This window comes from Malania oleifera, chromosome 11 (assembly GCF_029873635.1).
Source record: "Malania oleifera isolate guangnan ecotype guangnan chromosome 11, ASM2987363v1, whole genome shotgun sequence".
Lineage (NCBI taxonomy): Eukaryota > Viridiplantae > Streptophyta > Magnoliopsida > Santalales > Ximeniaceae > Malania > Malania oleifera.
Window position 1 is genome coordinate 44,122,615 of NC_080427.1, and position 26,172 is coordinate 44,148,786.

General features: G+C 39.2%; 1 protein-coding gene across 6 annotated transcripts in view; it reads right to left on the minus strand.

Moving 5' to 3' along the window:
• Positions 1-26,172, minus strand: part of LOC131168518 (ATP-dependent DNA helicase At3g02060, chloroplastic) — a 43,280-nt gene that overhangs the window by 11,530 nt on the left and 5,578 nt on the right. For 3 of the 6 annotated variants that reach the window (XM_058128008.1, XM_058128009.1, XM_058128013.1), the window contains exons 2-8: positions 22,850-23,075; positions 22,240-22,485; positions 20,826-20,960; positions 20,237-20,361; positions 19,385-19,524; positions 18,904-18,974; positions 16,912-17,073 (exon numbers count right to left, since the gene is read on the minus strand). In XM_058128008.1, the coding sequence (XP_057983991.1) occupies positions 16,912-17,073; positions 18,904-18,974; positions 19,385-19,524; positions 20,237-20,361; positions 20,826-20,960; positions 22,240-22,485; positions 22,850-23,075 (1,105 nt within the window). The remainder of the gene's footprint in view (positions 1-16,911; positions 17,074-18,903; positions 18,975-19,384; positions 19,525-20,236; positions 20,362-20,825; positions 20,961-22,239; positions 22,486-22,849; positions 23,076-26,172) is intronic. The other 3 variants (XM_058128011.1, XM_058128010.1, XM_058128012.1) reach the window with 3 other exon arrangements.

Genomic DNA, 26,172 nt, shown 5'->3' on the forward strand with positions numbered 1-26,172 from the left:
TGGAGATACCCATGTATGTACAGTTGTTTAGTACTCAGGTATAAAATATTCAAGATTTTTATTTACTTCCGCTGCTTTATAATTAATGGAAAATTGCACCCTAGACACGACTGGGTTTGGCGTAGCGACACAATGGATAGGGCTAAGGAAGTCATAGCTAAGGCTTTCAGTGAGAGAGACGATAAATTCAAGGAGGCATTTGAAATTATTGATACGAGGTGGGGATGCCAACTCCATCAACCTTTTCATGCAACTGCACACTACTTGAACCCGAAATTTTTCTATTCAAACCCCCACATTTCACAAGATGAAGAAATCATGGCGGGTTTGTACAAATGTATTGCAAGGTTGGTGCCAATCCTTGAAGTGCAAGATAAAGTTTTAGATGAGTTGGAAAATAACACTAGCGCTAGTGGCTTCTTTGGAATTAATTTGACAGTGAGACAAAGGAAGATAAAAGCACCGAGTAAAGTGGCATTTTTACCACCTCTTTCTATCTTTTTTTTGGCTATTTAGCTAGCAGTTTTCATTTAAAATTTATTTTATAATAGCGCAATGGTGGGTGTCATTTGGATCATTGGCTCCAAACTTGCAAAAGTTTGCTGTGAAAATCCTTAACCTCACGTGTAGTGCAACTGGCTGCAAAAGAAATTGGAGCATATTCCAAAATGCAAGTCATTAGGATATCGTGGATTAAAGAACATGATCTACCAGTCTACTACTTTTTAGAATCATTATTTACTATATTACTTTAAACTTTTTGCAACTTCATAGCAAAAGGAGAAATAGGCTAGCCAAACAACGCTTGAATGATTTGGTATTTGTGAAATTTAATCGAACTTTGAGGCGTCAATACAGCAAGCGTGACACCATTGATTCCATCCTTCTAAAGGACATTGATGATATTAATGAGTGGTTGATTGGTAGGATGGATGGTGATTCCGATGAGGATGATGAACTTGTGTTTGAAGATGATCTTTAGACTTGGGTTTTGTTGCTAGAGCAGCTAGAGTAAATACGCCCCTGCATCACACTAGATCAAGAATGAGTGCAAATATATGTCATCATCTTCTAGAGGAAGAGCTTCATCTTGCAGTACTAGGGGCTGAACCACAATGTTGGAACTTGAAGATAAGGATGAGATCGAAGTGGATAGTGCAGAGGAGACAAAAGATGAAAAAGATGTTGGAGAAGAAAATCCTGATGATGAAGAGGAAGATGACGATATCTTGGCAAACTTAGTTGCTGATGAGTGATGACTGATGATTGAGGAGGACTTTTAGATTTTAGACTTTGAAACCTTTTATTGTACTCTTTTCTTTTGATGTTGAACTATGTTGATGCTTTTGGGCTTGCGGCTTGGCAATTTCATTAAATTTCCAAATTTGGCATTGAATATTTTGGCATTTTAAATTCTAATGTTACTAGATGTGTTCACATATCAATTACCCACCCAATAGGCATTGTACACAATTTTAATAATTGTGCGCCTCACGTTCCTGAGGCGTGCGCCTTCGCCTTCGCCTTGCCCCTCGGCTTCAAATACACTTTGCGCGTCGGTGCGCCTTGCGCCTCTAACTACTATGCTCACTATGAAGGTGAATGTGATGGTTCTTGCTGTGGAAAACCCTAAACCTCTGGAGTTTAGCAGGACCAAGGTACCAAAACCCATAACGTAGGGGGGTGCTCTGATGCCAAGGAGTTGGAGAACTTGTTTGATATGAAGCAAAACTTTCACGCTACGAGGACGAACTTAGGCAAGAACAAAACTTCATAGACAAAGAAATCAAGACTTGTTTACTGCAAAACACTTGACTGACTACGCTGGAAAGAATTCCTCTTCATCCAAAGAGAGTGGCGTGGAAGGAAACAACAAGAAGTACTTCAAGAATGGCAAACCCAAAAGTGGGGCAGCCAACAATAAGGTATTAACTTCAAAGGAAGCTTCATCATCTCAAGCATCCAACACACCCAATGGGAAGGGTAAGACTACATGCTTTCGATGTCGAGACCCTACCATTATTGAATGCCCTCACAAGTAATCACTTAATGCCTTACAAACATCCATCAGGGAGGGGGCATTGAAGGATGATGAGGATGAGGAGGATACCTCGAGGATGGGTGCAATGCGGCTAGTGAATGCATTGGAGAGACAGGCGAAAGAATCAAAAGTTACACAAACGAAAGGGCCGATGTTTGTTAACGTGAGGATCAATGGGAAGAGCACCACACTATGGTGGATAATAGGGTTGCCTATAACTTTGTTTCACAACCAAAAGTGAGGAGACTTAACTCATCCTTGGAGAAGGATTCAGAATGCATAAAAGCGATTAACTTTGCAGCCCAATCTACTCTGGGCGTAGCCAAGCAAATCACTGTGAAGCTTCGACAGTGGGCAGCACATGCAAATTTCACAGTTATGCCATCAAATGATTTTCAAGTCATTCTTGGAATGGAATTCTTGAGTAAGACTAAGGCAATACCAATGCCTTTTGCTAGTTCCCTTTGTCTGATGGAAGACCACCCTTGCATGGTGCAAGTCATTGCAAAGAAAGATGACGACAAGAAGTTCCTTTCTACTATGCAACTCAAGAAAGGATTAAGGGGTGAACAAATGTATCTATCCACACTAGTGGTAAACGAAGGCGGCCAAGAGTTGGTGCCTACAACCATCCAAGCTATTTTGGATGAGTACAAAGAGGTGATACCAGATAGGCTATCTCACAACTTGCCTCCGCAATGGAGCATGGAGCAAGAGCTTAAGTTGTTCCCAAAAGTGAAACCAACTACTAAGGAACCATATTGGATGGCAACTCCAAAGCTAGTAGAGCTAGGAAAGCAACTTGATGAACTGTTGGAAGCGAAATATATTTTTCCTTCCAAAGCCCCGTTTAGAGCACTGTTGTTATTTAAGAGGAAATATAAGGGGAGCATACGGATGTGTGTAGACTACAACGCGCTCAACAAGGTGACAACGCACAACAAGTATCCTATTCTATTAATTGTTGATCTATTTGATCAGTTGAGTCATATAAAGTACTTCACCAAACTTGACTTAAGGTCAGAGATGGTGACAATAGTTGATGGGGATATACCAAAGATGACTATGCTATTTGGGCTGATGAATGTGCATTCGAAATTTCGTACCTTGATGAACCAGGTATTTCGTGAGTACCTCCACAAGTTTGTCACAGTATACTTGGATGATATAGTTGTCTATAGTTCCACTTTGAGGGAACATAAAAAGCATCTATGGAAGGTATTTAATAGGCTGAATGAGAACAATCTATATGTGAAGAAAGAGAAGTGCTCTTTTACTCAGAGGAGCATAAAAGTCCTTGGTCATGTGATTGAACAAGATCGTATCAGAATGGATATGGAGAAGGTAAGAACCCTTCAAGAATGGAAGATCCCAACAACAATGACGAAGCTGCATTCCTTTCTTGGTCTTGCCCATTATTACAAAAAGTTCGTATAGGGGTACTCAAGGAAAATTGCTCCTTTAACTGAACTGCCGAAGAAGGTTTAGCAATGGAACTGGACAGAGAAATGCTAGGGAGCCTTTGATGACTTGAAGGATGCCATGATGAGAGATTCAGTACTTGCTTTTCTAGACATATGAAACCCTTTGAGGTGCACATAAATGCATCGGACATTCGGACAACTAGGAGGAGTCTTGATATAGGAGGAATATCCTGTTGCGTACAAGAGTCATAAGCTTAGTGAAGGGAAATGAAAGTACACAGCTTGGGAGAAGGAGATGCTAGCAGTGATCCATTGTCTCCCCATTGGTGACATTACCTACTTGGGTCAAAGTTCATGGTGAAAATGGATAACTTGATTGTTAGCCACTTCTTTAGATAGTCAAAGTTATCACCCAAGTAGGGCCAATGGTAGAAATTCTTGGTAGAATTTGATTTCTCATTTGAGCACAAAGCGGATCGAATGAACTAAGTTACTGATGCACTAAGCAGGATGGCTGAGCTGGCAACCTTACAAATGGTAACACACTTGATGTTGAGTATCATTACCAAAGCGATGTAGGAGCTCATCAAGGAGAACTTGGCTAGAGATCTAGTTGCCCAAAACCTCACGAAGTTGACAAAAGAGGGCAAAGTATGCCAGTTCTAGATGGAAAATGGATTACTAATGATCCATGGTAGTCAGTTCTTTGTGCCACGAGCTGGGGATCCGAGGAAGACATTGCTCAAAGAATGTCATGATACCATATGGGCCAAACATCCAGTATGTTAGCGCACTTTGGCATTATTGAAATAGAGGTATTATTGGCCGCACATGTGTGATGACGTGATCGATTATACCCAAACTTGTCTCACCTGACAAGGTAGAGCGGAAGAAGATTGCACGATTGCTGGAACCCCTACCAGTACCAACCAAACCAAGGAAGAGTGTCTCACTGAACTTCATCACCAACTTGCCCAGAGTGGGAGATGCAAAGTCTATACTTGTGGTCATAGACAGGTTCTTGAAGTACGGTACTTTCATACTTGCACCGAAACACTATTTGGCAAAGGAGACGACACTACTGTTCTTCCAACATATTGTGAAGTATTGGGGTGTTCCCCAAGACATCATCAATGATCGAGACTTAGGATTCACTAGCAACTTCTAGACATAACTTTTTAGAATCCTCGGTTCATAGCTTGATATCTCTTTGAATTATCATCTATAGACAAACAAATAAACAAAGATCTAATGGGCTACTAGACGATTACTTGCGCCATTTTGTCAATGTTAATCAGAAGAATTGGGTGCAACTACTTGACATTACTCTGTTATGTTTCGATGCCCAAAGGAGCTCAACAACCAACAAGAGACCTTTTGAGCTTGTTAAAAAGCAGCAACCGCTGTTACTTACAAAGCAGACGATCCATACAAAGAAAAGAGTCCTAAAGCATACATCTTCACCAAAGAATGGAGACAATATGTAGAGATTGCCTGAGCCCACCTAGAGAAAGCTTCAAAGCAGATGAAGAAGTGGGCAGATTAGGGGAGAAGACCGTGCACTTCAACGTGGGTGACTTTGTGCTTGTTAAGCTCAATTCTGAATAGATTGGGTCACTATGGGGTCAATATAGGAGACTACTTCATAAATATGAAGGACCAGTCCCCATATTGGCAAAAGTCAGGAGATCTTTTGCAAGATTGAGCCTTTGTCTTGGACAGTGCATCCTGTGTTTCACATCAATTGCCTCAAGCTGTTCAACACCAACACCGAAGATCCGAGCAAAATTCAATCAACCAGGGCATTAGGGAAGATAGTGCAACCCCCAAACAAGAAGTTGAAGTCATCCTTGCAAACAAAGAGTTCACATCCTTAAGAAAGAACCAGCACGAGTTCTTAGTGAAGTGGAAAGGCCTTGGAGATGAAGAAATCAGCTGAATTTATATGGAAGATATGCAACCGTTCATGGGCAAAGTTGAAGAATACCTAGCATCGTCATGAGCCAAGCTTGTTTAGGGCAATTATGCTTGCCTATGCCTGCTTATCTCATGTGCATGGAATAATGAATTGAAAAATAAGGAAATAATTGTGGGTTGAAATAAGGAAAGAAATCTTTTGCTTTGCTGTTTGCTATTTTGTTGATAGCCACCCTCAAATTGATGCAGGTTGATCAACAAGCATCAATTTGCTACTTAAGAAGCAATGTCAATGACGAGTAAGAGCCTTGGTGAAGATATCCGCAATTTGTAATTCAGTGGAAATGTGTGTAAGAGTGATAACACGTGCTTCAAATGCTTCACAGATAGAGTGACAATCGACTTCAATATGCTTCGTGCGCTCGTGATAGACAAGATTGACCGTGATCCAGAAAGCACTCGTATTATCAGCATGTAGAGGTGTAGGATCGGTCTCAAAAAAATCTAGCTCAGCAAGCAAACCTCGAAGCCAAATAATATCAAAAAAAGATAGAGACATTGCCCGATATTTAGATTCCTTCAATGACTTAGAAACTCTATCTTGCTTTTTACTCTTCCAAGAGATCAATGCATCACCTAAGAACACAAACCAACTAGTGATGGAGCAACGTGTATCAGCACAACCAGCCTAAACAACATTGCTATAAGCATCAAGGTGAGAAGAATTGCCTGCAGGGAATAATAAACCACGGGCAGAAGTGGCCTGAACATAACGTATGATCCTACGGACAGCAGCCAAATGAAGATGACGAGGAGTCTGAAGAAACTGGCTGACTTGCTCTACAGCAAAAGAAATGTCTGATTTGGCAATGGTGAGATAGACAAAACTACCCACCAACTTCTGGTATAAATTGGGCTTAGCAAGTAAGTCACCCTCTTCTTTGCGAAGCTTGACATTTAATTCCATGGGAGTATCAACAGAAATACCTTTCTGAAGGCCAGCTGTGGCCACCAAGTCACTATCATACTTATGTTGATTGAGTGAAATACCCGAGGGACTAAGATTCACCTCAAGACCAAGAAAATATGTAAGAGACCCAAGATCTTTCATATGAAAGGACTTTGAGAGATGAGTCTTGAGCTGAGCAAGTAAAGCAGAATCGGAACTAGTAATCACAATATCATCAACATAAACCAAAAGAACAACAATACCCATGTCTGATTTCTGAAGAAACAATAAAGTGTCATACTTGCTCTACTTGAACGAAAATTGTAATAAAGTGGTGCAGAATTTATCAAACCAGGCCCTCGGAGCTTGTTTGAGACCATAAAGAGAACGACAAAGCTTACACACATGTGAAGTCAGAGAGGGAAACAAGCCCAGGTGTCACGAGCTAAGCTTGTTCAGGGCATTATGCTTGCATGTGACCGCTTATCTCGTGTGCTTGGGATGGGTTTCCATCATGTAAATACTAGTGTAGGGTTATTTTTTGCTAGTAGAGTCTTTGTAAGCCAAATAAGGCAGTATGACTCCTCGGTCATTTTGATGTTTCCTAGTGTCAGGATAATAATTACATAAAAACCTCTTTAGGGGAGGGTAAGTGTTCATCAGTCATTGTAAAACCCACTAGCAATTGTCAATGTGCTTAGCCTACTTGCCTCCCTCGCTAAGTACACCATGTCAACGGAGGATTTGTTAATAAATTACGTTTGCTTCAATGTTTACTGCTTGCTTGCCACGGCTTTCATGAATTGATTACTGTTTCCGCTGTTATCTAAATGAATGTTAATGAAAGTGCGTCGTAAATGAATGTTGGTAAACGATAGGCTAGCTAGTTAAGCAAGAGTGCTTTAGCTAGCGCCGCACGGCCCTTCACAACAATGTGAAAATAGTCGGACTGTGACATTTGGTATCAGAGCCAAGTCGGTGACACTTGGTGAGAGCCCAAGGTTGAGTTGCTATGTGAATTCGATTGCCTTCGTTTGGATTTGGAAAAGCTTTGGTAAGTGACCATGGCACCAAACACTGCTGAGAGGATCAGCGTGCTAGAAGCACAGGTTAAGACAACAACCAACACTATGGCCGTGGAGGTGACCCAGATGAGAGAACTTGTTGATGAAGTGATGGGATCACAAAAACGTCAAGTAGGTTTGATAGGCGACATGTCAGAGGACTTTCGCCACACAATTGAAACTTTGCAGTCGCGGATGGCAGATCTGGATGCAAAGATGAATGTGATGGTTCTTGCTATGGGGAACTCCAACACTCCGGGAGTTAGCAAGCCCAAGGTGCCAGAACCCAGGACGTATGGGGGTGCCCAAGATGCCAAGGAGTGGAGCAGTACTTTCGCGTTGTGAGGATGGCCTCAGAACAGGCAAAGGTGGATACTGCGACCATGTACTTGATTGGTGATGCCAAACTGTGGTGGCGTATCAAGTACTAAGAAATTGAAAATGGAAGCTGTGTAATTGATAGTTGGGCAGACTTGAAGAGAGAGCTCAAGACCCAATTCTTTCCTAAGAATGTTGAGTATAATGCAAGGCAAAAACTGAGAGATCTCAAGCATACGGGGTCGATCAGCGAATATGTGAAACAATTTTCTGCTTTAATGTTGGATATTCGGGATATGTCGGAAAAGGACAAGTTGTTCTATTTTCTTGAGGGATGAAATCGTAGGCAAGAACTGAACTTCATAGGCAAAGGGTTCAAGACTTGTCAACTGCACAAGCGGCTGCAGAACACTTGACTGACTACGTTGGTGATGATACCACTTCGTCCAAATGGTTTGGCGGAGAGGGAAACAGTGGAAAGTCTTTCAAGAATGGCAAACCCAAGAGTGGGGGAGCCGACTCTAAATCATCAACCTCAAAGGAAGTTTCGTCGTCTCAAGGGTCAACACACCCAATGGAACGAGAAAGAGTAAAATTTCGTGCTACTTGTGTAGTGGGCCTCATAGAATTTTTGAGTGCCCTTACAAAGCATCACTTAATGCTTTACAGGCTTCTATTGTAGAGCAGGCAGTGGAAGACGATGCGGAAGAGGATGATGCCCCGAGGGTGGGTTCAGTGCGGCTGGTGAGCGCATTGGAAAAGTAGAAAAAAACGCCAAAAGTTACACGAGCAAAAGTGTTAATGTTTGTGGACTTGAGGATAAATGGGAAGAGTACTCGCGCTATGGTAGATACGGGGGCTACTCATAATTTTGTTTCGCAGTTGGAAGCATGGAGACTCAACTTATCCTAAAAGAAGGATACAGGACGCATGAAAGCAGTTAACTCTGTAGCCTAGCCTACTCTGGGAGTAGCCAAGCAAGTTACTGTGAAGCTTGGACAGTGGGAAGGTCATGCGAATTTCACAGTGGTGCCATTGGATGACTTTCCAGTCATTCTAGGAATGGAGTTCCTAAGGGGGACGAGGGCAGCGCTGATGCCTTCGGTTGGTTCCCTGTGTTTGATGGGAGATCACTCGTGCATGGTGCAAGTTGTTGCAACGAAAGGAGACAACGGGAAGTCCCTTTCAGCCATACAACTCAATGAGGGATTGGGTCAAGGTGAGCAGACATGTCTAGCCACGGTGGTGGTAGACTAAGAAGTAGGCCAAGAGCTGGAGCCTACGACCATCCAAGCGGTGTTGGATGTGTATAAGGAGGTGTTGCCGGATAAGCTGCCTCCCAATTTGCCTTCACGACGGACTGTGGAGGATGAGATCAAGTTGTTATCAGGAGTGAAACCACCTACTAAAGGGCCATGTCGGATTGCGCCTCGAGAGATAGTAGAGTTGGGGAAGCAACTTGATGAATTGGAAGCGGGATGTGTTCGCCCTTCCAAAACACCGTTGGGAGCATCGGTGTTGTTTCAAAGGAAACATGAAGAGCATCTACGGAAGGTGTTCGACAGGCTGAGGGAAAATAGTCTGGATGTAAAGAAGGAGAATTTCTCTTTCGCTCGGCGAAGCAACAAATTCCTTGGTCAAGTGGTTGAACAAGGTCGTATCCGGAGGGGTATGGAGGAGGTAACGATGATTCAAGAATAGAAGATCCCCACGATAGTGAAGGAGTTGCCTTCCTTTCTTGGCCTTACTAAATATTGCAGGAAGTTCGTTGAGGGGTATTCGCGGAGAATGACTCCAATGATAGAACTACCGGGGAGGTATTATTGGCCGCACACGCGGGATGATGTGGTTGATTATACCAAAACTTGTCTCACTTGCCAACAAGACAAGGGGGAGCGGAAGAAGTATGGTACTTTCATAGCCGCACCAAAGTACTGTTCGGCAGAGGAGACGACACAATTGTTCCTTGTGATTATTGTGAAACATTGGAGTGTTCCCCAAGTTATTATTTGTGACCGAGACTTAATGTTCACTAACAACTTCTTAACAGAATTTTTTAGGATATTCAGGTCACATATTGACATCTCTTCGAGTTCTCACCAACAGACAGACGGACAGATGAAGAGATTCAGAGAGCTGCTAGATGAGTACTTGTGCCATTTTGTCAATGACAACCAGAAGAATGGGGTGCAACTACTTGATGTGGCTCCATTCTGTGGCAATGCCCAAAGGCGCTCAACAACCAATAAGAGCTCTTTTGAGCTTGTTACAGGCCAGCTGCCGCTGTTACCTCACATAGTGGGTGAGCCGTACAGACGAAAGAGTCCCAGGGTGTACATCTTCACCAGTGAAGGGAGACAAAATGTAGAGTTTGCCCAAGCCTATCTAGAGAAAGCTTCTGAGCAGATGAAGAAGTGGGCAGATAAGGGGAGAAGACCGCAGTTTCATGTCAGCTGCCTTAAGCCGTTCAACGCCAACACCAATGACCTGAGCAAAAGTCAGTTCAATAGAGCAGAGTTGAAGATAGTGCAACTTGACAGACATGACGTTGAAGAGATCCTTGCAGATAGAAAGTTCATATCCTCAAGGAAGAAGCGGCAGAAGTTCCTAGTGAAGTAGAAATTCCTTCATGACAAAAAAATCAGCTGGATTTATGCGGAAGATATTCAATAGTTCGTGGACAAACTTGAAGTGTACCTACCGCCAAAAGTCTACGAGGACGTCGACCGCATAAGTGGGGGAGAATGTCACGAGCTAAGCTTGTTCAGGGCATTATGCTTGCCTGTGACCGCTTATCTCGTGTGCTTGGGATGAGTTTCCATCATGTAAATACTAGTGTAGGGTTATTTTCTGCTAGTAGAGTCTTTGTAAGCCAAATAAGGCAGTATGACTCCTCGGTCACTTTGATGTTTCCTAGTGCCAGGATGATAATTACATAAAAACCTCTTTAGGGGAGGGTGAGTATTCATCAGTCATTGTAAAACTCACTAGCAATTGTCAACGTGCTTAACCTACTTGCCTCCCTCGCTAAATACACCATGTCAACAAAGGATTTGTTAATAAATTACGTTTGCTTCAATGTTTACTGCTTGCTTGCCATGACTTTCATGAATTGATTACTGTTTCCGCTGCTATCTGAATGAATGTTAATGAAAGTGCGTCGTGGATGAATGTTGGTAAACGATAGGCTGGCTAGTTAAGCAAAAGTGCTTTAGCTAGCGCCACACGGTCCTTCACAACGGTGCGAAAATAGTTGGACCGTGACACCAGGGGTGGCTTCATATAATACACTCTTTAAGATCCCCGTGAAGAAAAGCATTCTTGACATCCATTTGATGTAGTGGCCAATCACTGGAAGTAGCAATAGCTAGAATTGTACGAACAGTAGTCATCTTAGCCATAGGAGCAAAGGTCTCTTCATAATTGACACCATATTCCTGATTATTCCCAAGTGCAACAAGGCGAGCTTTGTAACGATCCAGACTTCCATCAGATTGGACCTTGACGGACTAAACTCATTTACAACCCAGAGGAACAATGGTGGAAGGACAAGGCTCAATGTCCCAGGTGTGATTGGCCTCTAGAGCGGCAATTTCTTCCTGCATAGCTTGTCGCCAACAATCATGCTTGGCAGTGTGTGAGTAGGATGTGGGAATATCTAAATTGGACAATGCAGCGGTAAGAGGTGAAATAGAATTGCCAGAACTTGAAGAGGGAAACCCATACCTATCCAAAGGGTACAGGCACTCGAGAAGAGCGACATAACAAAGGCTCAAGAGGTGTTGCAACCGACTGAATCTGGAGCGTGGTAGGATCAGATATCGGATAAGCTACTGGAAGAGACTGTAGGCGGGAGCATCGCATATACACAATACCTGGTTTAAAACGAGAACTGACTTGATAAGGATCCAAAAACTGCTCCTCAAAGGAGGGGAGAATCACAGTAGAAGAGGAGGGTACAGAGGACATAGGAAAAAAATGTTGATTTTCAAAGAAAATAACATTCCTAGAAATGCGTGTACAATGTAATGTTGGATCATAGCAAAGAAATTCCCTTTGACACACATTATATCCCAAGAATGCACATCGAACAGATTGAGCAGATAATTTATGTCGCTCATGAGGAGGTAAATGAACAAAACATACACAACCAAAGGTATGAAGGTTATCGTAACTAGGTTGCTTATCAAATAAGCAGAAATAGGGAGACTCCATGAGTAAGACTTGAGAAGGTAAACGATTAATCAAGTAAGTAACAATTTTCAGAGCCTCAACCCAGAACAAGGACTAAACAGATGATTCCAGCAAAAGAGTACATACCACATCTAGGAGATGACGATTTTTCTGTTCCGCAACTCCATTCTATTAGGGAGTAGCAGGACATGAATGTTGATGAATAATACATTTAGAAGCCTTGGAATTCAGTAGACACATATTCACCACCAGAATTTGTGTGTAATTTCTTAATAAAAGTAGAAAATTAATTGTCAACATACGCTAAAAACTCAGTGAAAGTACGAAAGACCTCAAATTTAGAGCGAAGAAAGTAGACCCAAGTAAATCAGCTATGATCATCAATGAAAGTCGCATAGTATTTAAATTTTCATGTGAACTAACCGGGAAAGGTCCCCAAACATCACTATGGATAAGATCAAAGCACTGAGAAGCTCTACTAGCATACAAAGGGAGGGAAGAGTTATGCTTTTACCAAGTTTGCAAGAGGCACACTCAAGAGATAAAGAAGAACGTTCTTTATTACCAAGTAAACCAGAGTTCAATACATGAGATAAGATCAGAGTATTGGGATGGCCTAAACGACAATGCCACACCATACTAAGATCTGAAACATTATTACAAGCAAAAGACTTAATAGAAAAAACAGGAGAACGTGCTGGAACAGGCAAAAGTAGTGGAAACAAGCGCCCCACTTTAGGTCCCTTCGCGATCGGCTCCGCCGTTACCTAGTCATGCACAACGTACACAACCATTACCAGAAAAAATTAACAGCACAATTGTTATCAACTAATTGACCAACATAAATAAGATTCGTGGAAAGCTAAGGAGCAAGAAACACATCAGTGAACTTAGAAGAGGCATCTCAAACAGCAGCTATTGGCAAAGAATTGCCAGTGGCAATTTGAAAAGCAAATTGACCAGCATAGGGCCGAACATGACACGAAGTAGTGGGTTTATTCGTCATGTGATTAGAGGCACCCGAGTCCACATACCAAAGTTTAGTAGAATTGTTACCTTGGAGCCCCATTGCTGATAATGCCGAAATTAGCATCTGTTGGACCATTTTGGGTGTGCAGTAATTCGTTGTAGGAGGTGCAGGAACAAAGGAGTCACCTGAAGAAGAGCCATGGGCCGCAAAATTCATTGTTGGGGGAGGTACACTAACAGAAGTCTGTAATGCCTGGGCTTGACGATTCTGCGGGTGGATACGACAGTCTTTGATAACGTGACCATTTTTCTTGCAATAAGAGCAAAATTTCTTGGAACAATTAGCAGCGATATGCCCAAATTCTTTGTAGAAAAAACACTTCAAAGCGGTCCTCGTCGTTAAGCAGCATAAGCCACAAGGACAGACCCTAAACTACCATGAGATTGTGCTAGAGTAACTTGAGTACTAAGCCATTGTTCTTCACGAAGTAACTCACCAAAACAAACATCAAGAGAAGAAATAAAAGAGCGATTCAGCAAAGATGAGCAAACAGATTCATGCTCGGGGCGGAGTTTCATAAGAAACTGATCATGACGACTAGTCTCGTGAAGATGTTGAATAACAGAAAGAGAGGCAACGAGAACATTGGCAGTAACCAGATCAAAATATTCGTTCCAAAGAGTCAGAAACCCCAAATAATAGTCTTGGATGGAACGATTGTCATGTTAAAACATGGCAATCACATGCTCTAACTGAAAACAACAGGCACCGTTATCTTGATGATATACTGTTTTTAAATAAGTACACAAGGATTGAGCAAGTTAGGGACAATATGTGGCTTAACCGAGCCAAGATGCCAAGACATAATCTGAGCATCAAGCACAGCCCATGAAGGACAAGCTGCTGAATCCTTGGCACCAAGCACAACCCATGAAGGAAAAGCCGCTAACTCCTTGGACTCATCAGGATTGGGTGCACAATCCGTGCCATCAATATGATCTCAAAGATCTTTTCCCTTCAGGAAATGTTCAAATTGAAAAGCCCACGTAGAATAACTATTGCCTAAACTTGGCACACATAGGTGCGGAGTCCATGCTAAATAAAGGAGAAAATCGAGAAGCCCAAATAAACAGACTGTGCCGAAAGAAAAAGACCACCAGAAAATCTAGAAGCCCAAAAAATAAACAATGCAGGTACAAAGAAAACCAAGAACAACCTGCCTTCCAGCACTTAAAAATCTTGAACCAAGAAACCTGCTGTGCCGAGACAGAGAAGTACCAGAAACAGCAACAGAAAGCTGTTGCCTGCTTGCCAGGACTCACAAAGAGCAACAGAAAACTGTTGCCTGCTTGCTGAGAATCACAAAGACAGGAACCTGCTGTGCCAAGACAGAGAAGCACTAGAAACAGCAACAGAAAGCTGTTGCCTGCACTAAAATAAATGGCAAACCAGAAAAACTACTGTGCTGACAGCCACTCAGCCACAGAAGTACTGAAAGAACAGAGAACAAAAAATTCCAGAAGAGAAAAAAAGCACTACAACAGCCACGAAACCGAGAAGACAAAAAAATTCGAAGGGGAAAAAAAAACTTAGCAGTCGGCTAGCTCTGATACCATGTCAAAGTATTGTGCGAATGGCCAAATGATTTGGCCTTGAGTTCTGTATATTATATATAGACTTTACAACAATGCCATACATGGAAAGTAAATAAGGTCTAGCATGATTCTAACCCTATACATGTAAACTATAATCTGTCAATCCCTAAATAAGGAGATAATTGTGGGCTGAAGTAAGGAAAGAAATCTTTTGCTTTGCTATTTGCTGCTCCATTGACACATGGGATGGGTTACTATCATGTATATAATAGTGTAGGTTTATTTTTTAAGGATAGTTTTGTCCTAGGCTAAAAATGGGAGTATAACTCCTCAGACAAGTTGATGTTTCCTAGTACCATAGCTAAAATTGCATATAAAGCTCTTTAAGGGAGGGTGGGTATTCATCAATTTGTGAAACTCACTAGTTTTTGAAAACATGTTTAACCTACTTGCCTCCCTTGCTAGACATACACAGTTAATGGAGGTGTTGATTTAATGAATTACGTTGCTTTAATGTTTACCACTTGCCTGCCATTGCTTTCATGAATGGCTTACTACTTCCGCTTACATTTCTTTCAATAACAATAAAAGTGTTCTATTGGTAAACCATGGTAAACTTTTGGTTGGCAAATTAAGCAAAAGTGCTTTAGCTAGTGTCGCACGAACCTTCACAAAAGTGTGAAATATTCAGTCTGTGACACCATGCAATGCACGCACGCACACTCTTGCACACACATATAAGTGTACACATAATATTATTAGAAAAAGAGATGAGGGTGGAAAGAGAGGAATGAGAAAATCCCAATACAGCAAGTGGGAAGGATCAGATGCTTTCAGGACTCAAATATGGGTAGTGAGTGCATTCATACTTTCTTTCTTTTTTTAACAATTTCACTTAAAGGGGGTGGGTTTCCTATTGGAGCACCCACTGCCTTATTGTGTTATTCACGGGCGCTCTAAGTGTCAAGGTGATCAATTTGGTTGTATTTTTCTAGTGACTGTGGGAAAACAATAAGGGTTCTGTATTCTCTAATAGTTGTTCAAAAGGGCCTTGCCACCCCTTATATGCCTCAAATTGCATTCCACGCACCTTTAAATCAATCCTATATGTCACATTTTGGTTCCATTTGGATCCATTTGCCTGCCCTAGATGATCTGGTGTCAGTCACACACTTGGTCCTTCAACTGTTAGCTGATCAGGAAAATTAGCCTTTTTTTACCCCTCAATTTGAATTGCCACTCACCTAGAGTTACAAACCATCAGCTCTCATTCCATTTGTTAGCATTAGGAGAGACCTCATCCGTGGACTTGATACACATGGGTGAGCATGAACTTGACCAAAAAGCTAAAGCCTTTAGGTCTTGGGCCCATTGATGTATATAAGCCACACATTCTCTACTCAGTTTTCAATTTCAGACAACACTAACAAGTAGAATTTCCAACATTTTTGTCACCAATAGATTAGTAAAAGCCCAAAAAAAGCCATATGGAACAAAGGCACTTGCCTAGCCAGAAAAATTGAAGGAACAATCAGCCTCTCCTGATCACTTGGTTTAAAAGGTATGACTGGTGACAAAAACCAATGTGGTCTATCAAGCCTTATTCACTCGTGGAAAACATCTTTCCGTTGTTTTTAGACTTTCTATAAGACTTATATAAATCTTGGAAATTGGAAAATAAGGTGGCATTTTTGTAATTATTTGAAAATGTGGAAATGGAAAATAAAAATTGTTTTTCACAACTAAGCATGCCCTAAAATATTGTGCAGAAGATTTTTTTACATATAATAAAAGAAAATATTTTAAGAGAGGAAAAGGAGAAAATATATTAAAGAGGACAAGCAATCCTCAAGATTAAAGATAATAATAAAAACAAAAATAAAAATAAAAAATTAACATAACTAACAATTCAAATAAGAAATCCCCTCTCTAAACCGTTGCCTTCATAATTCATTGAGCACTTCAAATTTTCTAAATCACGCTGTCCTTTCTTCAATTTCCTTTTAGCCCCATTCAAGTGAACTTATTTATCTCTAGAATTGGATAGCCACAAACCCATCTCATCCAAACAATTATTGAGCTTCTATGTCCTTTCAATCAGCCTAATCTACAGAAGTGGGCAAACTTCCATCCTTGCACAGCTGCTCCTTAACCATTCCATCTTAAATTATTAAAGAACTCTCTAAACCTTCCATTGGAGATGGTGGCATGTACAAAAATCCCCAAGTAAACAGAATCATAGACATATTGTTCTTGAATCTCATCCAAAATCAGACAGCCCCTATCTACTACTTGTACAGAATTTTTTGGGGTCTAAAGTTTCAATATTTATAAGCATGTTTCACGACGTTGCATTAGATTATTTTTCATATTTTTTATGAGAAAGAGATCACAGGAAGAACAAGGAAAACACTTAATGAGGATGAGAAACAGCAGAACCTGATACAGCTGTGCCAAGCCAAATTGTTGAACATCCTGAATTATGATGGTGTTGGCATTTTGAATGTCAAGCCCACTTTCTACTATGTTTGTGCATATAAGAATTTTTATTTCACCTTGTGCAAATTTATCCATAGTTTCCTCAAGCTGCTTTGAGTATTGCTGCCACAAAGCAAATAGTATAATGCATAAACAACCAACACTAAGACAGCTCTTTCCAAACATACCATGCTCCAAATATGCGACAGAAATCAAGAGCCAGCACATAATAACAGTAATTTTTTTTTCTAGCAAGAAATATAGATGAGAGATTATAACAATTGCACATCAACTACACCTAACAACTACAATGGTTTAAATAGTGTGTCAACACCTTACTAACTTGATAGATAAAAATTTTCATCCTCATATTTGATTCATTGTCTTATGAAATAGATGCAAGTTCCTCATAATGACCACACAATAATTTATGCAAACAATATTAAGGAGTTCAGAAGAATCAAAGTCTATGTGGAAGACCTTCAACAAAATCTGTTATTCAAGTTCCATGACAGTAACTTTAACATTATGTTTGACATTAAACATTGAAAGGAAGTTCAACAGCTATCACACTGCACTGTTTAAATTGTCAGGTAAATCTGTAGGCATTATAGCCAACAAATGCATCCATAAACATAGGACTTTCAGGAAATTTTCTCATGAATGATTGGGTATGCTATTTGATGAGGAACATTCCATGACTAGTGCATCACAAATAACTGCTTACATGTGTGCCTGGGGTGTGAATTGAAGCCTACTTACATGAGTGGGAGCAGGTGTGGAAAAGTAGGGAGATGTATAAAGAGTTAATGGCTCGAAGGTTGGAAGCATTCAGGAAGCATCAATGTAACTTATATCTACCATTAACAAAAAACATAGAGAACTATAAAACTTTAATTAACAAACAATCTATATCTATTACACAAACCAAAAAATTATGTAAAAGATAGTATCTTCCCATAACAATATAATTATTTTGCTATTCAACCCAAAATAATAAACTCTTAAACCTTCAACTGCCAAAGGTATTTTGAGATTTATAATGATAGTAGAAAGGTTCTATTATAATAGAGAGAAATGTGATATGATCGGAGATAGGTACCATTAGGTTTCTACATGAGAAGTGCCAAAGTGAGGCTCCAAAGCAGGAGCTCCACCTAGTATAATTATCAAGAGTATCCTCTAAGCAAGATGTGAAGTGTGAAACACCCTCCCCCCCCCCAAAAAAAACATTTACTAAATTATTTAATAGATTGCACCATGGCAAACTTCAAATAATGCTCATTATAAAATGTATTCTTCATTATAAAACATTAAAGATATTGCACATCTGTACCAAAATGTTATGATTGGGTCATTGCACATAAATTAAACACATTTCTGCATGTAAATATAGGTCAATGAGTTAAGAAGTAAACTTCTAACTACTTTAAAACAGATACATGTGCTACTTGTAATAAACTAAACTTAAGCCGAATTGTTACAAAAAAGATCCTGAATCCATCAGCAAATATATAGGAAATTAAATGCAGCGGATGATGGATGTGTAAAATCAAACTAAAACAGTGCTTAAAAGGAACAGCCTAAGAAGATAAAGACATTAGTTCAACATGCATAAAATTATACAATTCCATCTATTTCACACATGTTTGGAGTCTCACTAGGAGCAATCAAACCAAAGAAAAATTTCTGAATTCTCAACCTTTGATAAAAGCGTTAGGAGCTATAACTAATCTTATTATCATAAATTGAGTTTACTTCAATATTTTAGATATGGAGTCGCAATTTCGCAAAGCTTAAAGATGTAATCACCTATATTATGATGCACAACTTCAAAAATCATTGCCAACTATCAGCATCATAAAATTTCTTCCCTGGGGGTATAAATTTAAACTATACTAGGGCATTGAGAACATATCAAATATGTTTATTTTCAATAAAAGAAGATATTACCTTTCCATGTGCAATAGCAATTTTAACATTTGGAAATGACTGTTCAAGGAATTCCATCACTTCATCAAGTCCTAACACGAAAATTGTCGTGAAACTCACATCAGGAAATCAAAACATAAAGCAACTGCAATACATATAAATAGTGGGATTAATCCACATGCCTATAACACCCCTGTAAATACATATACATATATAAAAATTACAAATTTATGTAATAGATCAAAGTTTTTATATGCTTCTGAGGCATGCACAATGTTCAATCCTTATCTATCCTACTAGATGAATAAAATCATAAATAAAATATACTTATCAATCAAAGGATCACCAATACAGAATTTTCATCCAATATTAAGTAAAATTAATAAAGTTAAAAAAAATTTCCCTATATATGCAGTAATATGATAAGCAGGGTAAAAAGCATACACCAACGAACAGAGGAAGCCAAGAAGGAGACACAGAATAGGATTTTTCAGGGGCTCACCTTTAATACGAGGCAATACATAGAAAACTTGGCCACCGCGATCCAGCTCAAACTTTATGGCCGATGTTACCTTTTCTTTACTGTATGCTGAAAGATGGGTTCTTATGGGAACTCTTTCTGGCGGTGGAGTTGAAATCAAACTGGTAAAAGAAAAATGGAAAACAAAAACAAAGAAATGTTATAAATATCATGAAACTTAAAGATCAACATGCACTAATTTGAATGATCTCTTATTAAGGTAAAGTCTGATTTTCAAGGACAAAGACTGCAGCACCCATCTTATAGAGCCAGCGTTATTTAAGCAACATAATGGAATTTGGACCATATGCATAATTTAACAAATGTTCCAAGAGAGTAACATAAAACAAGGATGGTCATCAATCTTTTTAAGCTTTTATGCACATATATTTAGAAGTTATCGAACTCTAAATTTGTATTCTCCAAATTTATTAAATATACCAGTGTCCTCAAATCCTAAGTTTTTGGACTTTTACTATCAGGCAGCCCATGCTTGTACCAGATTCGAAATAGTTTCTGTACCATGGATATTTGGGTGAGCATACAAGATTAGCATTTTATTATAAAGGCTCATTTATCCTCTGAATGACATTGTTCAACAGCTCTGTTTGTTCTCACATTTCTTTTCATTAAATAAAAATCTATGGAAGGGGAATAGAGAGTAAAGATAGTGTTTAGCTCAGGAGGGAGGCCAGCTAAAATCTAGCCCTTGTCCTCACATTTTACCATGCACTCAAAAGTCAAAAGGAATAAAACTTCACATTGAGATGGTAGAGCAGGTCAAGGACAAGCAGGAAAGAAAATATCCATTCTATTCTGAGACCAGCATATCACCTAGCATCACGAAACCCAGTTAATGCTAAATAAAGGGTTCGTGGTATAGGCGTTGCAGATAGAGTAAGAACATCAACTGAAGTTTTGAATGAAGCAATCTTCTCCTTCTGTTTGACGCCAAACCTCTGCAAAGCAAAGAAATAATGCAAATGCAAGTCAAGTATCAAACCAAGAGTTTGGTATGACAATCAAAGTTATATCATCTCAATTTCAAAATACTGGTGCGGGCAATGGAAGACTAGAGTTTTCAAGATTCCTTTTTTCAGCTAATCTCCCATTTGATAGAGGGGACAGGACATTCCTTTATAAATATAACAAGAATTTGTTTCGTGCTGATCTCAAGGACTAAAGTTAATTCACTCAAGATAACTTAGGAGGCTCTTTATTCTGGATGATGTCCTTAGTTGCCAACATAGACTACTTGTCACTAAAATTAATAAAACAAAAGGAAGAACTAAGCAAGTCAGATGCAGATCAACACGGAATGAATTATTTATTTATTTATTTATTGGATGAAGAAAATAACTAATGTGGAATGGGAATTATACAATTAATGGAAAATAAAAGCAAAAAGGTTCAAGAGGAAAACCTGTTCTTCATCAACCACAAGGAGTCCTAAGTTATTATAAACAACACGACTTCCAAGGAGGGAGTGAGTCCCCACAATAATGTCCAGGTAGCCATGTCTAATCATGTACAGACACTCCTCTTTCTCAGCTTTAGTCTACAAATAATAAGAGATCTCGTTAGTCTCACTGAATATTTTATGTAGGTATTACAATCATCCCTGGACGCTATCCAAACAACGTGATAGCAATGAATTGCCCTGCTAATGCTACACTCATAATTATTAGAGCTTCAAAAAGAAGCAATCGATTATAATCTTCTTTCTCAGCTAGATGAGCAAGGGACAGGGCTTTGGGGGTTTAATCAGTGAATCAACTAGCCTCTTTTTCTGACTTTGTCATTACGTTCATAAAAACTTTGCAAGCTATGAGCCTGACATGCAGATGAGAAAAGCTTGGTTATGGTTTAATCATTAATTTAAGAGAAATCTATGAATAAGAACCATGCAGCACAAAATCAAGGCCAAGGACAGGGCAATAGCTAATTTGTTATACAGATTAATTGTACATCCAGAAACCATAAAACAATTGGAGAATAGAATCAACCAGAATCAAGGGAAAAGGTGAACTAGGAAATCATTCGGTCTATGATGATTATCATTCCCATCATGTTTGAATGAACATTCTTGAGCACTTCAATTAATAACTAGATGAATGACAAAAGTACCACAAAATATGGTGTTAATTTGTCAACAGTAAAACAAACAATGCTTGAATGAGAGAATCATATAGGCTATATTATGGTTTAATGCAGCCAAAGTCTCAGGAAAAGTATCAAGCAAGTGACACAACACAAATTTAGGGGCAAATTCAGGGCAATAGCTAGTGTACTATATCAATTAACTTGAACATATAGAAACCATGATGTAAGCAAAATAACAGAATCATATGAACAATACCAGAATGAAGGGTTAGAAATGAAGAAAAGAATCATTAAGGCTTTTATGAGCATCATTCACATAAAGTTTATGAACATTATGAAGCACTTCAATTTAGCAACTAGCACAAAACGGAAGTGCCAGAAAATATGGTGTATTTTCAGTCAACAGGAAGACAGACAATGGCAACATCAAAGGTATACATATACATTGATTGTCATTATTCACATTGGGTTTAAATAGCCTTCCTGAAAAAACTGAGCGAATAAAACCTAATATCAAATTAGAAGTGGAGTGCAACTTGAAAAATAGAATTCATACATAATACTGCAAGTATGATAAACTGGCATACACTGGATTAGCAAAGAAGTTCAGAGAGGATTGTAGACATCTTTCTTCCAAACTGTAAGAAGGAACTCATGTACCAGGTAACACCAATATAGTATCCTACATATCTTCAATTAAGGGATGTTCAGTCGAGGACAAGAACTTCTCATACCTGGAACCTGCTTAAAAGTCCAACTTTGATATGAGGATACTTAGAAAACCGCTCCAAAATAACATCAAAATGTTGTTTAGCTAAAACAATTGTCGGTGCCAGAACCATAGCTTGCTTCCCGGCTGACACTACACAGAAGATGGCACGAAGTGCAACTTCAGTCTTACCAAACCCAACATCTCCACAAATTAACCTGTCCATTGGAGTTTCTCTCTCAGTCAAATCCCTCTTGACATCAAGGAAAGCCTGTAATTAGGGTCAAAACTGTAAAAGGTATATACTTTATCGAACATTCTTCCATAACTTCTAACAAAGATGGCCTCCACAGACTTGAAGTGATAGCAGAGAAGAAAAGTTTGAATTCGACTAAAAGTAACTAATGCCAGGCCAGTAAAGTTTTGAACATCATAAGGCATTTTGAGAATGATAGAAACAATCTATATACACCACTTGATGGTTGTACAAATGTAAGCATGCAACCAAATAGAACCTGTAACCATGTCCAATAGCAGAATTGCATTTAGGAAAAAGGAGGACAACCTTAGGACCCAATCAATACACTTCTCTAAGAAGTTGAACAATAATGAAAACAACAATTACATAATTGTACCTTTTTTTGATCAGGTGTGGGCTCATAAGGAAATTGTGCTACAAATTCAGCTATGCCATCACTTTCTGGGTAGGGAGGCCTTCTTTGTTTCAGCCTATGTAAATATAGCTCCATCAAGTCAACAACCATTTTCTGAATTGCAATCTTTCCTTTTATCCTTCTTCTCTCCCATGCACTAGTGTCACTTAATTTACTCAAAGGCCGTGACCTTCTATTTTCATTGGGGCTGGGAAAAAACACAATATTATATGAAAAAATCCCAGGTATTGCAACTACAACTACATGTGTGTGGACAATCAACAAAAAACAAGGGCCTGCTCTGACTCTGATTTAGAGCAATTTGCAATAGGAAAACATAAAACAGAACTTTCTCCTATTCTGAGGAGAGATTTTAGGAAATACAGTATCAAATTAGTGAAGAGAGCAAAAAATCTACATATGACTTCAAAGGGGGAAAAAGGACAAGACTAGCAGTTGGCACAGTGCATTCACCTGAGGCGAAGAAAAGTTTCACAACTCATAGCCAATTGTATAGGAAGGACATTGAAGTCCTCAAGATATTTAGAGAACATAATTTTTTTTCTGCCAGTATGCAACCAAGTTTGCACAATTCATATAACGCACAGATTCAAGAATTAACTAAGTTACATGAGAAAGTCAAGATATCTATTATCAATCACATATAGAAAGTGGATTCCCCTTTTGGTGTCCACTTTTATTCACCATAGAATATCTCTATAAACATTGGTTAAATGGCAAAGATGATGGCAATATAGTAAAATATTACCGATCCCGCCTATACACTCCCATCTCTATGTACCCAAAAAACCTACATTCCCTCTTCATTTCTAATAATACCTGTACTCTTACTTACACCATAGAATATCTCTATAAACATTGGTTAAATGGCAAAGATGATGGCAATATAGTAAAATATTACCTATCCCACCTATAAACTCCCATCTCTATGTACCCAAAAAACCTACATTCCCTCTTCATTACTAATAATACCTATACTCTCTCTCTCTCTCCACAACTCATAGCCAATTGTATAGGAAGGACATTGAAGTGCTCAAGATATTTAGAGAATATATTTTCAAGATATCTATTATCAATCACATATAGAAAGTGGATTCCTCTTTTGGTGTCCACTTTTATTCACCATAGAATATCTCTATAAACATAGGTTAAATGGCAAAGATGAAGGCAATATAGTAAAATATTACCTATCCCACCAATACTCTCTCTCTCTCTCTCTCTAGCCAATTGTATAGGAAAGACATTGAAGTCCTCAAGATATTTAAAGAATATATTTTCAAGGTATCTATTATCAATCACTTATAGAAAGTGGATTCCCCTTTTGCTCTCTCTCTCTCTCTCTTTCCACAACTCATAGCCAATTGTATAGGAAAGACATTGAAGTCCTCAAGATATTTAGAGAATATATTTTCAAGATATCTATTATCAATCACATATAGAAAGTGGATTCCCCTTTTGGTGTCCACTTGTATTCACCATAGAATATCTCTATAAACATTGGTTAAATGGCAAAGATGATGGCAATATAGTAAAATATTACCTATCCCACCTATACGCTCCCACCTCTATGTACCCAAAAAACCTACATTCCCTCTTCATTTCTAATAATACCTATATTCTTACTTACATTTTTCTTCGTGTACTCTCTCTTTCTCTCTCGGTTATATATATTTTTAAGAAGACACATGAATTTCACATAAAACATTTTACTAATGCAAAGTATTGGACAGTAAAATCTTCAGAAATTAATTATATCATACTGAATTTAATATTTGCATGTTTCTTAACAACGGTCATCAGAGGTGTGCTTTTCCTCATGCACAGAAAAAGGTTATGGTTAGCATTTTAAAGAGCACAACGCCGTGGTTCATGCATTCAATGAATAATGAATATTCAGCGATCCCTAATCATCAAGAAATCTTCAAAGAACATGAAGAACAAATGCAAAATTATATAATGCAATGAATTAAATGCATGGTATTAACTACGTTGAATGAGAAAGTTCATATACTGGCCCCTCAAGCCAGCCGGACACCAAGTTTGACTTCTGGGACAAGGGCTTTTCAGATGAGGCGAGATTTCGTATTTAAGTGGGGAAGGGTAAAGTGGTGGTACATTATCCCAATATACTGAACTTTATCTACGGATGTTTCTTAACAATGGACAATTCCTTATGGCCATCAATGCAAAGAGAACAACTTCATAGTGCAAGCATTTAGCAAAAATTTTAGTAATCCAAATTAATCACAAGGACACCTTCAAAGAATATGATGAATGTATGGAGAATGAAAACCCTACAGGTTATATTGTCACGGGCCGACTATTTCACACCTTTGTGAAAGGACCGTGCAGCACTAGCTAAAGCACTCTTGCTTAACTAGCCAGTCTATCGTTTACCACAATTCATCCACGAAACACTTTCATTATCATTCAATCAAATATCAGCGGAAGCAGTAAGAAATTATGAAAGCAGTGGTAAGTAAGTAGTAAACATTGAAGCAACGCAATTTATTAACAACACCTACATTAACATTGTGTCTAGTGAGGGAGGTAAACACGTTGACAATATCTAGCAACACAATTTATTAACAACACCTCCATTAACATTGTGTCTAGCGAGGGAGGCCAGTAGGGTAAACACATTGACAATATCTAGTGAGTTTTACAAGTTGATGAACACTCACCCTCCCCTAAAGAGTTTTCTATTCAATTCTCACTTTGGCACTAGGAAACACCAAAGTGGCCAAGGAGTCATGCTGCCTGATTTGGCATAGGGAGAAACTACTACTAGAAAATAAACCTACACTAGTATTTACATGATGGAAACCCATCCCAAATGCACGAGACAAGCGGTCATATGCAAGCATAATGCCCTGAACAAGCTCGACTCGTGACGCTCCCCCACTTATGCGGTCAACGTCCTCATAGACTTTGACGCTAGGTACACTTCTACTTTGTCCACGAACGGTAGCATATCTTCCACAGAAATCCAGCTAATTTCTTCATCACCAAGGCCTTTCCACTTCACTAAAAACTCACGCTACTTCTTCCTTGAGGATATGAACTCTCTGTCTGCAAGGATATCTTCAACTTCACGTCTGTCAGGTTGCACTGTCTTCAATTCTGGTCTGGTTGGCTGACTTCTACTCGGATCTTCAGTGTCGGCATTGAACGGCTTGAGGCAGCTGACGTAAAACACAGGAAGCACTTTCATCCAAGCCGAAGGAACGATTATGTAAGAGGCCTTCCCGACTTTGGCCAAGATGGGGACTGGTCCTCCATAT